The sequence below is a fragment of the Cardiocondyla obscurior genome, linkage group LG09, assembly GCF_019399895.1.
Source record: "Cardiocondyla obscurior isolate alpha-2009 linkage group LG09, Cobs3.1, whole genome shotgun sequence".
NCBI classification, from domain to species: Eukaryota; Metazoa; Arthropoda; class Insecta; order Hymenoptera; family Formicidae; genus Cardiocondyla; species Cardiocondyla obscurior.
Genome location: NC_091872.1, coordinates 4,694,372 through 4,709,876, shown reverse-complemented (window position 1 = coordinate 4,709,876; position 15,505 = coordinate 4,694,372). Strand labels below are relative to the sequence as shown.

General features: G+C 37.7%; 5 protein-coding genes across 5 annotated transcripts; all 5 read left to right on the top strand.

Moving 5' to 3' along the window:
- The first annotated feature begins 1,237 nt into the window (after window positions 1–1,237).
- On the top strand, window positions 1,238–3,361 carry LOC139105505 (uncharacterized). The gene is made up of 3 exons (XM_070661652.1): window positions 1,238–2,785; window positions 2,896–2,995; window positions 3,073–3,361. Exons 1-3 carry the CDS (start codon window positions 2,007–2,009, stop codon window positions 3,277–3,279), a joined length of 1,086 nt encoding a protein of 361 aa, XP_070517753.1. The 5' UTR covers window positions 1,238–2,006; the 3' UTR covers window positions 3,280–3,361.
- A 627-nt stretch (window positions 3,362–3,988) lies between these two features.
- Window positions 3,989–6,006, top strand: LOC139105503 (odorant receptor 4-like). The gene is made up of 5 exons (XM_070661650.1): window positions 3,989–4,915; window positions 5,134–5,233; window positions 5,363–5,473; window positions 5,564–5,719; window positions 5,786–6,006. The coding sequence occupies exons 1-5, from the start codon at window positions 4,137–4,139 to the stop codon at window positions 5,837–5,839; spliced, it is 1,200 nt and encodes a 399-aa protein (XP_070517751.1). The 5' UTR covers window positions 3,989–4,136; the 3' UTR covers window positions 5,840–6,006.
- Window positions 6,007–6,365: 359 nt separating this feature from the next.
- On the top strand, window positions 6,366–9,080 carry LOC139105813 (odorant receptor 13a-like). Its single transcript, XM_070662110.1, has 5 exons — window positions 6,366–7,511; window positions 7,599–7,698; window positions 7,773–7,883; window positions 8,029–8,184; window positions 8,381–9,080. Exons 1-5 carry the CDS (start codon window positions 6,718–6,720, stop codon window positions 8,432–8,434), a joined length of 1,215 nt encoding a protein of 404 aa, XP_070518211.1. The 5' UTR covers window positions 6,366–6,717; the 3' UTR covers window positions 8,435–9,080.
- Window positions 9,081–9,090: 10 nt separating this feature from the next.
- LOC139105828 (odorant receptor 4-like) lies at window positions 9,091–11,050 on the top strand. Its single transcript, XM_070662126.1, has 5 exons — window positions 9,091–9,996; window positions 10,170–10,269; window positions 10,355–10,465; window positions 10,625–10,780; window positions 10,997–11,050. Exons 1-5 carry the CDS (start codon window positions 9,104–9,106, stop codon window positions 11,048–11,050), a joined length of 1,314 nt encoding a protein of 437 aa, XP_070518227.1. The 5' UTR covers window positions 9,091–9,103.
- A 1,080-nt stretch (window positions 11,051–12,130) lies between these two features.
- Window positions 12,131–15,484, top strand: LOC139105809 (odorant receptor 4-like). The gene is made up of 5 exons (XM_070662105.1): window positions 12,131–13,756; window positions 13,922–14,021; window positions 14,098–14,208; window positions 14,333–14,488; window positions 14,649–15,484. Exons 1-5 carry the CDS (start codon window positions 12,978–12,980, stop codon window positions 14,700–14,702), a joined length of 1,200 nt encoding a protein of 399 aa, XP_070518206.1. The 5' UTR covers window positions 12,131–12,977; the 3' UTR covers window positions 14,703–15,484.
- The last annotated feature ends 21 nt before the right edge of the window (window positions 15,485–15,505 follow it).

The window sequence follows — 15,505 nt, the reverse complement described above, 5'->3', positions numbered from 1 at the left end:
ATTAATTATAATATTTTCTTTATAATTACAAAAGAATGATCCACGGCGTGTCGCCGGTTCACTTACATTTGTAGCTTTTGGTTAGGTTAGAGGTTATTTTCCGTCCTTCCGTCCTTCCTTCCTTCCTTCCTTCTTTCCGTGACGGTATTCTGGATTATCCTGACGTCTTGCGCACAAATTTGCACTCTCGATATTGCAGATATCACGCTCTGACACAGGCGATCGCCGGAATCCGCAGAAGGAGATAACGAATGAGATGGACCGCGATATAAAACGTTCCCCGCGCACTATTTCTCCCTCAAGTTCCTCAAGTCATTTGCTTTAAACGGGATGAGAGTCTCGGCCGCGACGAAGAAGGCGGGCGAGGTGCGATCGCCGTTGACGGATGTCGTCGTCACGGATGTCGCGTAGTGGCCATTATGATTGTTGGAACCCGCTGAAGGAAGTCGCGAGTGAAGCGGGTCTGTAATGATGGACGCCGAGGTCGATGACGTCACGCGGCGAATATCAGATCGGACGCTCCGTGCTCTCCACCCGCTACATAGCCTTACTTTTTCGAAGCACATTTTCGAGCCACGAAACGAAGCACAGAGCGATGAGTAGAATGACACGAGTGCCGAAAGTAATCGTTCGTTCCCGAGTCGACGACGTCGACACTTATTCGTATGCGAAAACTTCTTATGCGCGGTCAAAAATACGCGAAATTGCAGAGCGATTAGCGACACGTCCTCGCGCTTGTGTCTCCGCAACCAGACTGAAATGGCTGTTAGACATTTTGGCCCTTAGATGAAAAGAGAGAACCGCGTAAGAGTGAGACAGTCGATAGAGTCGATCGTCAATTGAACACCGTCCTTCTCTCGCGGAGTTCTCGACGCCGAGTTCTGTTTACATTTTTTTTTATTAGCTCGCCGAGCTCGAGGCGTCTTCCTGTTCGACGCTCGAGTATATTTTTTCGCGATTCCGAGACTCAATTGTCATTTCCAAGCTCCCAGATCGTCGTCGTTATAAAACTCCGATTCGAGCGAGACTCAAAAATAATCCATTAATCCGAATATTTTTCTGTTTCGTAAAAATGTATATTTTTTTAAAAATCACACACAATAACATTGATAGCTGACGTTTACCGTTACTGCACAAAGTTATGTAAAAAAAAAAAAACTTCCACGTTCATCATGTAGAATTGTTTTTAGAAAAATTATCAGAATTACGTATCGTAACTTTTGTTATCATCGGATAAAAGTTTTCACCATATCGTTTCCCTTTCTGATCTATTTCAAATGCAGCTGCTATTTTTCTCAAAAAAAAAAAGAAAAAAAAACTTAACCAACACATTAGAAAATGCAAATTACACGTTATCAAAGTTGTAACTTTTACGCAACGAAGGCTTTGGAAAGGTTCATCGAACGAACTACGCACGGCAGAAAATCACGTAATTCTGATCGAAGCGGTGAAGATACAGCCGACCGGCGATATTATTTGTGTATGGAAATGACCGCAGCGAAGAGAAAAAGGGCTCAGATAAAAGTTTCCTATCAAAGTTTTACTGGCCACGTAGCTTGATGGAGATCAAGTTCTCCTGTTGAACAATAAACACCGCTGTTTCAAGTTGCAAAGTCAAAGTTTTCGTTCCACGATGCGTGAGAAATTGCATCATGTGCAAAATCAATCGTGAGGTTTCTCTCCGATTGCAATCTTGTATTTCTTGTGACGTTTTTAAATTTTTAAAGCACGCAGGCGCAACCACGCGCGAGATTTAAGTTATACCGACGCAACTCAAGCTGCAATCAGCAAAATGAAACTGTATTTAGACCTAAGCACATATGTGTACCATACATATTTAACTTAAACAATTTATTAAAAATTTTGATTACCTCCGTTTTTTTCGTGCGCCTATTTTTTCCATCGCTAGTCGAAGGATTTTTAGTCGCCTTAACGTTATCAGAATTACAGACAAGAACTTCTTATCACCTCACATCGTGGATAAATCGCAAGGTTCTACCGTCAGGATGATACTCAATCAACATTACAAGACAGACATAAAATACGTTGTCGGGCAAAGTCACGTTGTACTTCGTATCCTCGGTATCTGGCCATCGACCGACAAGCTGCCGAGCCTGATCGAAAAGACGGCGAATATTTTGCTCGTCATCATCTGCTACTTTTTCCTCAATTGCGACATGGTCCCGGGTGCTCTCTATTACGCGGTAGTCAATGACGAGTCGCGCGAGAAATTTAAAATGATGCCACCGATCCTGTACTCGATCATGGCAATCGGGAAGTACAGTAACTTACTCATCCACGAGGAGGACATCAGAAGCTGCTTTCGGCACATCGAGGAAGATTGGAGAACGATAGCCGTCGGTGACGCGCGAGAAGTGATGCTGAGCAAAGCCGTCGTCGGGAGACGATTGTTCGTTTTATGCTGCACGTTCATGTACTGCGGCGGGCTGTCTTATAACACAGTAGTGCCGCTGTCGAAAGGAAGCATCGTCGTCGATGAAAATACTACGATTAGACCATTGTCTTGCCCCGGTTATTACATTTTCTTTAATCCGCAAAACAGCCCTGCCTACGAGCTCGTGTATCTCCAGCAAGTTCTTTGCGGTTTCTTCATGTACACGATCACGGTGACGATGTGCGGCCTCGCCGCCGTCTTCGCGATCCATGCGTACGCGCAGATGGAGATCCTGATACAAATGATGAAAAGTCTTATCGACGCGAGCGGGCGACAAAACGTTGGTACGAAATTAGCGGTCGCAATTAAGCATCAAGTTAGGCTACAAAAGTAAGTACTTTAATATATTAATTTATTTTGCATATCACCTGAGAAGCAAGCGCGTATTAGATGTTTCGTATTTCCAAATGATTAAATCAAGTGCTCGATAAATATTTCAGTTTCTTGCAATTGATGGAGAATACTTTATCCTACAGTAATTTAGTCGAGATAACGGGATGCTCCGTGATCATATGCCTCTGCTTATATTGCATAAGACTGGTACAAAAATTAATTAGCGTGAGTGCATTGCGACGTAATGAATGCCATAAATACAAATTGATTTTTATTCTCTCTAGGAATGGGAAGATATGAATTTAGTGGCCATGTCCTCGTACGCGGCAGCTCTCACGTCTGTCGTTATTAATATTTTTATTTTATGTTATATCGGAGAGTATGTAACGTCTCAGGTAATATCCAGATACGTTATATCTCTTGAGCCCGTTAACGTCATTTTAATAAATACATATATATATATTTATTACCTTCCACACGTAAGTTATTAACGATCCACGACAGGCAGATGAAGTGAGCTTGACTATTCGTACTCTTGATTGGCATTATCTTCCGACAAACCTGGCGCGAGACATGACATTAGTCACAGCCGTTTCGAACATTTCACCACGACTCACCGCCGGAAAAGTCATCGACCTCACCTTTACAACATTCGGCGATGTGAGTGATATAATTTTACCTATTGTATTAAAAATTAACTGTTGTATTGCTTTAAGAACCTAAAAAATTATTTCAGGTTATTAAAACTTCTGTAATTTATTTCAACATGATTCAACAACTTACGGAATAAATGTGGAAAATAAAAATGAGATTGGCAAGGAATTATTTTTCCAAATAAACATATATATATATATATATATATATATATATTTTTTTTTAACTTTAAGAATTATTAATAAGAAGAGTGTGAATGTATAGTAAGGCCGTAAATATTATCGATTATAAAAGATAACTGAATACTTGAGATATAAATATAATATATCGTAAAAAATTATAAGCACTAATTCAATACAAAAAAAAAAAAAAAAGAATTTACATTTCTCTTTGTACATTTTTACGGAGAATTGTAAAGTTTTATCGCACCACTATCACGAGAAAACTTTCTTCTCAGAACGTCAACCCTTTCGTAATTTCCGGGAAATTTTTTTTCCTCCGCACAATGTTACAAAACAAAAATAGTCTCGCGCAATGATACCTTTACAAGTTTCTTACGCACGCAATTGGCGATTTGTTCTACGTGGCTTCGAGAGATTGTTTCAACGCGCACGCGTGTCGCGAGCTCTTTCAAATCGAACAGCAGATCAGCCGCGATCGGTAGCGAACGAACAAGTGTCTTCTCACTCGCGAGATGTTCGCCAACAAAAATTACAAACGCGACGTGGAGTACGTTTTCGAGCTGAGCCGCTTCGTGTTTCGTCTGCTGGGCATTTGGCCATATGCACGTACAAACTCCCGCTTATCGGAGACCCTCGAGACAGCCGTGCTGATCGTCGTTTCCTACGTTATCCTTACCTGCGAACTGGTACCGGCGATCCTCTACGTAGTCATCGTGCAGAAAAAGACACGCGCGAGGCTGAAAGTCATCGCCACTACGTTATTCACGATAATCACGATGTTCAAGTACAGCCAGCTGATACTGAATAGGAATCGAATGAAGAATTATCTCGCGCAGGTCGAAGACGACTGGCGAAATATCGCCGACAAGCGCGATCATGACATAATGATTAACGAAGCTAGAATCGGCAGGCGCCTGGTGATAATATGCGCCATATTCATGTACTCCTCCGGGGTGTCCTTCCGAACGATCATACCTCTGTCCTACGGAAAAATCGTTACCGAGCAGAACACCACGATCAGGCTTCTATCGTGCCCGGGTCACTTTATTCTGTTCGACGTCCAGCTCAGCCCAGCGTACGAGATCGTGTTCGTCATGCAGTTATTTTCGGGGTTCATCAAGTGTTCGATCACCACAGCGATTTACGGCTTCACTAGTCTTTTCGTCATGCATATCTGCGCACAAATGGAGATGCTAATAATCCTGATGAACAATTTGGTAAACAAAAAGGAACTTAAAAACGTGAACGAGAAATTGGCCGCAGTCGTAAATTATCAGATCAAAATACGAAAGTAAGACAATTTTTGTGATTTTATGATATTATTGTAACTTTAATTTTTTATTTTTTTTCTTAAATATTAATAACTCTTTATATTCTTTATATATAATAATTTATGAAACGTGCAAAATCTCGAAAATCTTATTATTGTATTTCTTCATTTTTAATTAAAAAAAAAATTGTTTAAGTAACTAATTAAAATAATACTCATATCTTTAATCTGCATTTTAGCTTTCTGCAAATGATACAGAACAGTATACAATATGCAAGTCTGCTGGAAATTTTAGGATGCACTATAATCGTATGCCTCTTAGGATATTTTGTTATTATGGTGCGCAAAAAAGAAAATTATTATGCTAAAAAGTAATTTAAAGATTCCGGAAAAGTATTATACGACACAACAAAATATACGATGTATTAGAACATATTATAAAAATTAATGCAATCGTCGAATGTGCAGGAATGGGAAGATAACAACGCCGTAGCTCTATGCTCGTATCTTGTTGGACTCACGTCGATCAGTTTCAACATTTTCCTCTTCTGCTTTATTGGTGAACAACTTTCAAAAAAGGTACGATCTACTTTTTATTTTTTTTTTATCTAGTAGCGTCAGCATTATCATTTTAATCCGTGCAATTCATTAAGACGTTAATTTAACCAGGCAGAAAAAGTAGCGTTAACAGCATGCACATTAGAATGGTACCGTCTTCCGGACATAAAAGCGCGATCGCTAATATTAATTATGATCATATCGAATTCCTCAATAAAACTCAAAGGAGGGAAGTTCATTGACCTTTCGTTCAAGACCTTCGGTAACGTAAGTAAAGTACGAAGTGTCGGAAAAGAACAGAAAATATTTTTACGAGAGTTCCTTACGTTTTAGGTCGTTAAGACTGCCGTAACGTATTTAAATCTTCTTCGTGCCATTGTCGACTGAAGTCAAACGGTATAGATGCATAAATGTAGATTTTTCAGATTAATATATAGCGTCGAAATAAACGTAGCAAATACATGTACTATTTTCGAATAATAATTTCGTTACTTAGAATATCTGTTGCGTTAAAAAGAAACAAAAACCCCGGACTAAGTACGCATTGACGTCTATATATGCAAACGTAAAAACTTTTGCTCACCTGTCATTATAACTTAAAGAAAAGCGAGTTGCAATAGAAACGGCAGGATCAAGCGTAATTATTTTACGACGAATCGGAAAACTTGTTCAATGTTGGCAAATCAACCTCTTCCATGAAGACGATTTGCAGTTTTCATTTTTTATTTCTCACGCAACCACAAGTTTATTTTGCTGTTACAAGAAGTTATTGCAGAGTACAATAAAGCACACGGGAATAGATGTGATTTTAATATTATTTAACGCACTGATATTATTAAAATGATAATATGAGAAATACGATAAAATCAGTACGTTAAAAGTAATAAAATTGTTACGATATATCGATTTCTAAACTAATAGAAGTTTTCCGAACTACACGACTGTTGCTAGCGGTCAATGTCCACGAGATTGCAATTCAGAATTTTATAATACAGGAAGAAAAGTTGCATCCAGCAGATTATTTTTAGCCGCTTGAAAAATATGAACACGTTGACGCACAGAACGCTTTTCGTGGAAAGTAATTCTGACCCTCGGCGAACAGTTTGACTTGGAAACTCCGCTGCTTTCGAAGCAACAACTCTTCACGCAACACTTAAATTTTTTAAGACGCGCGCAAGCGCAAGCGAGAAACGAATTTACTTTATCGGCAGCTTTCATTTGCAGAGATCAGTCGTAACTCGGTTTGCATAAAGATCTCACGTACGATGGACAAAAGCATGCTGCGTAACGAAAATTATAAGGACGACATGATTTACATCACGCGACTAACGCGAAATGTTTCGAGCCTACTCGGAGTCTGGCCGACGTACAATAAGAGAAGATCCACCGGCGAGAAAGTATGGAACTACTTCTTAATTTCGATGTCTTACATTCTTCTCTACAGCGTCCTGATCCCCGGTGGTTTTTTCTGGCTGATCGAGAAACGTCCTAAGGTCAGAGTCCAAACGATTCCCCTGCTGTTCTACGGTTTTATGGCCAGCGGTAAATACAGCAACCTGATATTTCGCGAGAGGAATATCAGGCGTTGCTTGAAGCACATCGAGGAGGACTGGAGGATCGTTAACAGCGTGGAGGCGCGAAACACGATGATCGAGTCCGCGAAAATCGGTAGACGCCTGGTCACGCTTTGCGCGGTCTTCATGTACGGCAGCGGGCTGTCCTTTCGATCTATTCTACCGTTTGCCAAGGGAAAAATCGTCACTGCGCAAAACATTACTATCAAACCTCTACCTTGCCCTGCTTACTTCTTTTCTTTTGATATACAAGCCAGCCCTGCCTACGAACTGATCTTCGCCATGCAATTTTTATCAGGAATAGTCACTTACTCGATAACAATTGCTTTGTGTGGCTTTGCGGCAGTTTTTGTCATGCACGCCTGCGGTCAGCTGAGAATCCTCGTTGACTTAATGAGAAACCTCGTCGAGGAACAGTGGCAAGAAAAACAGGAAGTCGACAGGAAATTGGCTAAAATGGTCGAGCATCAAATAAGAATCCGAAGGTAAGAAGTTTTCGGATTTTCGTTAAAGTCGCGTACATTAAAATTGAACATTAAATAATTGATGATTAATGATCCTGTCAACGTCAGTTTTTTACAATTGGTAGAAAATACCTTGCAGCAAGCGTGCCTAATAGAATTAATGGGGTGTACGGCAATAGTCTGCCTTCTAGGATATTTTATAATAATGGTTCGTAATTTTGTGCGTTCGCAAGCCTCGGTGGAAAAAAAAAAAAAAAAATTTTTCTCTGTAATAATTTATAGGAATGGGAGAATAGTAATTCGATAGCTATGTGCTCTTACTTTATAACAGTTACATCACTGATGATAAATATGTTTATGTTTTGTTACACTGGCGAACAACTTACCGTTCAGGTACGCTTGTTCATACAATTAAAAAAAAAAAAAAAAAAATATTATTTCTTTACCACAAGACATTAGTCGAAAATTTCATACTTTTAAAATAATACTTAAATATGTAAGAAATTTTTTCATATGTTTTAAATAATGCTAATGACAGGCAGAAAGAGTAGCTAGTACATCTTGCGAGCTCGAGTGGTATCGTCTTCCGGACAAGAAAGCACGTGGAATCGTGCTGGTGATAATTATGTCAAACATGCCTACGAAAATCACGGCTGGAAAGATCATGGATCTATCTTTTAAAACATACGGCGATGTAAGAGCATACATTCTAAAATATTCGTTTACTTGTTCAAGAATTAGCTCGCTAAAATTAAATATGTCATTAAACGATTATCACCGTGATTGCGATATATCATGGACGTTAATCGTATAATAAATTTTTAATTATTTTATCGTGATAATTTAAAAAATACATGACAAATTAATATTATATATATTATGTTTTTCAGGTCGTGAAAACAGCTGTGACATATTTTAATATGCTTTTAAAGGTAGCAAATTAAATGTTTCTACTTTAATCTTTATCTTCTCGTTGGAGCTACTACAGCGTATTATAATGGTGAACATCGTATCGATATACTCGTGATATAGATGTGTCAAATACAAGAGTATGGTATGATGTACATATATATTTATATTGTCGATTTAAATATAATTCCTCTACGTGGAAATAAGTGTAAGTTTAAAAAAAAAAGTTTCTTTAGTACTCATTAAATGCATCATAGATTTTAACCAAAAGAATAACGTCGAAGATGAACGATAAATATTTTATATTAATTTAAATAGAGTAATCGGAATATAATAATAATAATAAATTTTGTCTTTACTTAATCTATCGACGTTAACCCTCATGTAAGAAGTACCGTAGAACCACGTCAGAAGTATCAGAAAATTGTTATATTGATCTCCAAACAAATCGAAGTATTACCGTTCTATGCAATCAAAAATATTGGCTGGTGGTCAACGTCCATCAAACGCAATCGTGAGTTTTATAATAATACAGGAAGAAAAGTTGATGCCAATCGACTATTCTTGCTAGAAAACAAATGTACACGCTGACGAATAGGAGCACTGTTCGTGGAAAGCAATTCTGACCCTCGGTGAGCAAGTTAACTTGGAAACTCTCTTATTTTCAAACTCTCTCTCTTCTCCACGCTACATTTTCATCTTTAATGCACGCGCAAGCGCAAGCAAGCGATGATTTACCTCGTCGCCGGTGCTTTTTTGTAGCGCTCAGTCGTCATTCAGTTCGCGAAAAGATTTCACACAAGACCTGCGAAAGAATGTTGCGCAACGAACGCTACGAAGATGACATGACTTATATCACGCATTTGACGCGAAACGTTCTGAGCTTACTCGGAGTCTGGCCGGCGTACAACAGGACAATATCCACCGGCGAGAGAATCTGGAAATATTTTTTAATCGCTATCTCCTACATTCTTCTCTATTGCGTCCTAATTCCGGGCGCGCTTTTCTGGTTGATCGAAAAAAGAACGCGGGTCAGGGTTCAAACGTTCCCTTTCCTTCTCTACTGTTTTATGGCGAGTAGCAAATACAGCAATCTGGTGTTTCGCGAGCGGAATATTAGACGTTGCTTAAGACACATCGAGGAGGACTGGAAAATTGTTAACGGTGTGGAAGCGCGGGACACGATGATCGAGTCAGCGAAAATCGGTAGACGCCTGGTCACGCTCTGCGCGGTCTTCATGTACGGCAGCGGGCTCTCCTTCCGGTCGATCCTACCGTTCGCCAAGGGAAAAATCGTCACCGCGCAAAACATCACGATCAAACCTCTACCTTGTCCAGCTTATTTCTTTTTCTTCGACATACAAGTCAGCCCTGCTTACGAGATGGTTTTCGCGACGCAGCTTTTATCTGGAGTGGTCACTTATTCGATAACGACAGGTTTGTGTGGCCTCGCGGCTGTCTTCGTGATGCATGCCTGCGGCCAGTTGAAGATCCTGGTGAACCTGATGCGAAATCTTGTTGAAGAACGGTGGGAAGCGGAGCATGAAGTGGACAGGAAATTGGCGAGAATGGTCCAACATCAGATAAGAATTCGAAGGTAAGGATTTTAATTTATTTTTAATTTTATTTATTTAGTTTTAATTTTTATTAATAGATTATATGTACAAATAATTTAATGTTTGTAGAATTAGTATTATGTGTGCGCGAGGTAAAATTAATTTTATTTTCTTTAGTATAAAATATGTTAAAACAATGTCCACGAAATTTCAGTTTTTTACATTTGGTAGAAAGCACTTTACAGCAAGCGTGTTTAATAGAATTAATGGGGTGTACGGCGATAGTCTGCCTTCTAGGATATTTTATAATAATGGTTCGTAATTCTACGCATTAAAAAAAATTTTCGTAATAAAATGATAAAAAGAAACATTTGTTTTAAATTAATGTGACATTTATAGGAGTGGGAAAATAGTAACTCGATAGCAATGTGCTCTTATTTTACGTCGTTTACATCCATGATGATAAATATGTTTATGTTTTGTTACACCGGCGAACAGCTTACCGTTCAGGTTTGTTCATCAAGTTAATTCTGATTTTGAGAAATGTGACCGAAAGTTTTTATAATTTTTTAAGATTAATATTTTAATTTAAATTATATTTTACAATTATTTTTTAATATTTAAAAAATTATTAGTAATGATATATATACTTTGCAATAATAATGACAGGCGGAAAAAGTAGCTAGAACATCTTGTGTGCTCGAGTGGTATCGTCTTCCGAACAAGGAGGCACGTGGAATCGTGATGATAATAATCATGTCGAACATGCCCACTAAAATCACTGCTGGAAAGATCATGGATCTATCGTTCAAGACATACGGCGATGTAAGAACATGAAACAACCTTTTTTAAAAAATCTGCAACAAAGTCATGATATTACAATTAAATACATTATTATTTCATAATACTTATTATAGCACAATTATTATTATTAAACGTCAATTAAGCAATTTTTTTTATTAATTTACTTGCTAGTGAAAACAAATTTTAATTAAAAAAAAAAAAAAATTTTATTAAGAAATATATTATATCTGTTTTTAGATCGTGAAGACAGCTGTCACGTATTTTAATATGCTTCTGAAAGTAGCCGATTGAATGTTTTAACTTTAATATTCAAATTCTCGTCGAAATTATAATTACACGTGCATTTTATGGTAACATCGTATTACGTACGTTCATAATATACGTATATCAAATGCAGAAGAATGGTACAATGTATATACATTTACTTAAATAAATTCTCAATTTTATATTGCTTTTAATATAAAAATGTACGTAAGAAAATTTTGTTTCTCAATACAAAACAATTACATTTAAATGCACAATATATTTTAATTGAGAGAACAATCGTAATAATTATACAAAAAAATATAATGCTCATTTCTTTGAAATATATCCAAATGGAAATTAATCCATCTAATCTGATTTTGCAGCTAGTGGTTAGATCGCGCAGATTAAATATATTTTTTAACTAGTAACTAGCTTGGTACTAGCCACAAATTATAAGAAAGTATTTATTATTAAGTGACTGTCTTCAAAAAATAAAGTTGTCATTAAAAGAAAAAGAAACAAAATCTGTCTAGTGTCGATCGTCTAGTCACTGTCCAGCGCGGACCATGTATGTAAATAGATATCTAAAAGTTTTTCGCCGCGTACTTGTTTATTACTGTTGTGTGTCGATCTTACGCAACGCTCGCTCGACTGCCGAATTCGTCGGGCAAACCGGTTCTCGCCGCCCGTCCCCCGCGCGTCCACCGTCTTGCGAACTCGGATCGAGAAATCTGCCGGCCAGATGTCAACACACGGACGTACTAACACTACCGCGGCGGTCGTTGATCCCGGCGACCAGCGAGTTCGGCAGTCGAGCGCGCGTTAGATAGGTCAGGACGCGTAGTAAAACTAGTACGCGGCGAAAAAAGTTTAGATATCTAGTTTTTCTAGCTCGTTATTAGAGAGTAATAATTGTTTAGTATTTAGACACTTTGAACGTTACGTTTCTGGCTCAGTGCTGGACAGTTTTGCTAGACAGTCACGAAATGGAACCACGAATTGGCGAATTAATTATTAGGTAACGGAGGAAATCAATTTCCACTCGGATAATACCTGTAAGCTAACTGTCACTTTTTCACTGATATTCTATGGAATCGATAACAGCGTTTTGCTTACACGTTGCTATTATAAAATAAGTTTTCCCTGCGTAACGTTAACTTTTCCATTGTTCTCTATAAAAAAAACTTTCTGTTCATTATGGGGAAAAATCTCAAGTGGTTGTACGAAACCCTTTATAAAGTCTCAATGTACTTTTAATCGATTCACCCGATGTGACTTATCAGTCGCAAGTTGCAGAAGAGAAAACATTAACTTAATTGTACTTTAAAGAATCGGAAAATTTAATCAATGTCGATACATTTTTCACAGAAACACGGCTTGTCACTTTTATTTCCAGTGCTTCGGGCAATTATAAATTTAACGAAGGCACCTCGCTCGTACGAACAGTTGCAAAATATAACATTGTACGTAAGAATATAACTCTTCTATCTTCAACTAATATACTAACGTCTCTGAATAGCCACGGAAAAAAAAAAGGAAAAAGGGGGAAAAAAAATTATCGAGTCAGGAACATAGCAATTGTTTTTACATCCATTGTTCTCTCTCACAAATCGAAGTATTACTATGTTGCATAATCGAATCTATTGTTGGAGCGGTCAACGTCCAGCGGTTAGAATTGTGAGTTTTATAATAATGCAGGAAGAAAAGTCAAAGCTAACAAACTATTCTTAGCTGTTTGAAAAAACCATACATGTTGACGAATAGACGCAGTATTCGTGGAAAGCAATCCTGACCCTCGACGAGCAGTTTGACTTGAAAACTCTTTTGCTTCCGAACTCATTCCTTTATGTAGCAGTTTAATCTTTAATACGCGCAAGCGCAACCGGATAGCGAATTTACTTTATTGCCGATTCCTGCGTGCAATGATCAGTCGTCACTCAGCTCGCGCCACGATCTCACAAAATTTACAAAAATGATCAACGAACGTTACAAAGATGACGTCGTTTATGTCACACACTTGACGCGAAACATTTGCAAAACCCTTGGAATCTGGCCGTCGACTAATAAAAAAGAATCTCACGGCGATAAAACCTGGAAAAAATTCTTGATAATATTTAGTTACGCCCTTCTCTATTCTGTCTTGTTTCCGGGCTTCTTTTTCTGGATAATCGAGAAGAGAATAAAAATCAGACTGCTAACGTTTCCTTTGCTTCTCTTCGTTTCTATGGCCAGCACTAAATACGGCCATTTGATATACCGGGAAAATAATATCAGGCTCTGCTTGAAGCACATGGAGGAAGATTATAAGACCGTTCCTACATCGAAAGCGCGAGACACGATGATCGAGTCCGCGAAAATCGGAAGACGACTGGTCACGCTCTGCGCTATTTTCATGTACGGCAGCGGACTTTCCTTTCGATTGATCCTGCCGTTTGCCAAAGGGAAAATTGTTACTCCACAAAATATTACGATCAGACCTCTGCCCTGTCCGGCTTACTTTTTTTCCTTCGACGTACAAGTCACTCCGATTTACGAGCTTATCTTTGCAATGCAGGTATTATCCGGATTGGTTACTTTCTCGATAACAACAGGTTTATGTGGCCTCGCGGCCGTCTTCGTGATGCACGCCTGCGGCCAGTTAAAAATCTTAACGACTTTGATGAGAAATCTTGTTGAGGAACAATGGCAAGATAAGAAGGAAGTGAACAAGAAACTCGCGGAAATGGTCGAATATCAAATAAGAATTCGAAGGTAAGAGATTCTTACTGTAATTATTATACACGATTAAACATTTGTAATAATTTTTGTAATAATTAATCATTCGCTAATTGGGAGTTAAAACTAATATTGCTATATTGCGATATTGCTATTTTCTCATTTCTCAAATATGTTGACTCTGCATCATCAACGTTTCAGTTTTATACAAATGATAGAAAATACTATACAGCAAGCGTGTCTAATAGAAGTGATGGGATGCACGACAATCGTGTGCCTCTTAGGATATTTTATAATAATGGTTTGTAGCTTTATACTTTCGTACAAGTTCGATGACAGGGCAAAACGTGTTCTCTGCAATAATGCGACATTTATAGGAATGGGAGAATAGTAATTCGATAGCTATGTGTTCTTACTTCACGTCAGTTACGTCCATGATGATAAACATGTTCTTATTTTGTTACACCGGCGAACAGCTTACGGTCGAGGTGTGTTTGTCCATATTTCTCAAAAAACAAGTTATGTCAACCGATAGCGAAGTGCGAAACTTTAACAGCATAAAATAATATATTATATATAAAAGTTTTATAGACTTTATAATATTCATGACAGGCAGAAAAAGTAGCCAGAACGTCTTGCACGCTGGAGTGGTATCGTCTTCCGGACAAGGAAGCGCGTGGAATCGTGCTTGTAGTAATCATGTCGAACATGCCCATTAAGATTACTGCCGGCAAAATTATGGATCTATCGTTCAAGACATACGGCGACGTAAGAGCATACATTATTTATTTATTTTTAAATTAGCACGGTGGCTACGATTTAAAATTACATTTAAATAATTAAATTACATTTATATAACTTTTAATTAACATATCGTATTAGTTGAAAGAATCCATGCCGAAGAAAATAAGTAAATTATTTCTTTTAGATCGTGAAAACAGCAGTTACGTATTTTAACATGCTAGTAAGTGTTGCTATGTAATTCATTGATTTGTGTTATGTATTTCTTTGGAATCTCTATGAGTACGAACACGTTATAATGATAATAAAACTTGGTACAATGTACATATATTTCATATATAATACATATTTTTGATTTTAATATATTTCTTTTATATAGAAATGTGTATTAAAAAATTGTGTTTCTCATAAAGCTTGAATTAAAATGACATAGAAAGCGATTTGATCTTAATTATGTTACGCAATTACTATTTTCTCTTTTTTTTTTATAAATTTTTATTTTGCTAGTCAAATAAAATATTTAATAAAAATTAAAAATATAAATAAACTAATGTTTTCCTTTGTTCAAAATTATTAGCGGGCTTCGAAGTCCATCTTACGCCGCATTAAAATCTCTGAAACGTTAGCACGACGCTTCGAATATTACACAAACTCACGTAAAGGCATTGTATTTTAATCAAAAATGCAAAGATGCAATATTGTTTAGGATATCGTTGCGTGACAAATACAGTTACTTTTTCACAACTCCACGTCAAAAATTGCGTCTTGCTTACGCGGCTGTTATAAGTTTCCGTTGCGAAACGTTAACTCTTTCTTAGCTTCTAGTAGAAAAACTGTTCCTTTTCACGAGGAACGTAAATAGATCCGCTCGCAACCCCTTCGAAAGTTTCTGTTCATGTATTAGCCATCTGCTTGACGTGGGTTATCAATCTTTCCCCCTTGATACGCAGGCGCGCGTGAATTATAAATCACGTTTGTGGTCAGCGAACCATTCGTTACTGTGATCAGTAACAAACAAGTATTACGTACCGTAAATTATCCAAG

Bases quoted from the DNA above. Each gene is read 5' to 3' on its own strand.
- LOC139105505 (XM_070661652.1), top strand. From the start codon at position 2,007: ATGATACTCAATCAACATTACAAGACAGACATAAAATACGTTGTCGGG. The intron at 2,786-2,895 runs GTAAGTACTTTA...TAAATATTTCAG, and splicing joins CATCAAGTTAGGCTACAAAA to TTTCTTGCAATTGATGGAGA. The intron at 2,996-3,072 runs GTACAAAAATTA...TATTCTCTCTAG, and splicing joins GCTTATATTGCATAAGACTG to GAATGGGAAGATATGAATTT.
- LOC139105503 (XM_070661650.1), top strand. From the start codon at position 4,137: ATGTTCGCCAACAAAAATTACAAACGCGACGTGGAGTACGTTTTCGAG. The intron at 4,916-5,133 runs GTAAGACAATTT...TCTGCATTTTAG, and splicing joins TATCAGATCAAAATACGAAA to CTTTCTGCAAATGATACAGA. The intron at 5,474-5,563 runs GTACGATCTACT...TAATTTAACCAG, and splicing joins GTGAACAACTTTCAAAAAAG to GCAGAAAAAGTAGCGTTAAC.
- LOC139105813 (XM_070662110.1), top strand. From the start codon at position 6,718: ATGGACAAAAGCATGCTGCGTAACGAAAATTATAAGGACGACATGATT. The intron at 7,512-7,598 runs GTAAGAAGTTTT...TGTCAACGTCAG, and splicing joins CATCAAATAAGAATCCGAAG to TTTTTTACAATTGGTAGAAA. The intron at 7,699-7,772 runs GTTCGTAATTTT...AATAATTTATAG, and splicing joins TAGGATATTTTATAATAATG to GAATGGGAGAATAGTAATTC.
- LOC139105828 (XM_070662126.1), top strand. From the start codon at position 9,104: ATGCACGCGCAAGCGCAAGCAAGCGATGATTTACCTCGTCGCCGGTGC. The intron at 9,997-10,169 runs GTAAGGATTTTA...ACGAAATTTCAG, and splicing joins CATCAGATAAGAATTCGAAG to TTTTTTACATTTGGTAGAAA. The intron at 10,270-10,354 runs GTTCGTAATTCT...TGACATTTATAG, and splicing joins TAGGATATTTTATAATAATG to GAGTGGGAAAATAGTAACTC.
- LOC139105809 (XM_070662105.1), top strand. From the start codon at position 12,978: ATGATCAACGAACGTTACAAAGATGACGTCGTTTATGTCACACACTTG. The intron at 14,022-14,097 runs GTTTGTAGCTTT...CGACATTTATAG, and splicing joins TAGGATATTTTATAATAATG to GAATGGGAGAATAGTAATTC. The intron at 14,489-14,648 runs GTAAGAGCATAC...TATTTCTTTTAG, and splicing joins CGTTCAAGACATACGGCGAC to ATCGTGAAAACAGCAGTTAC.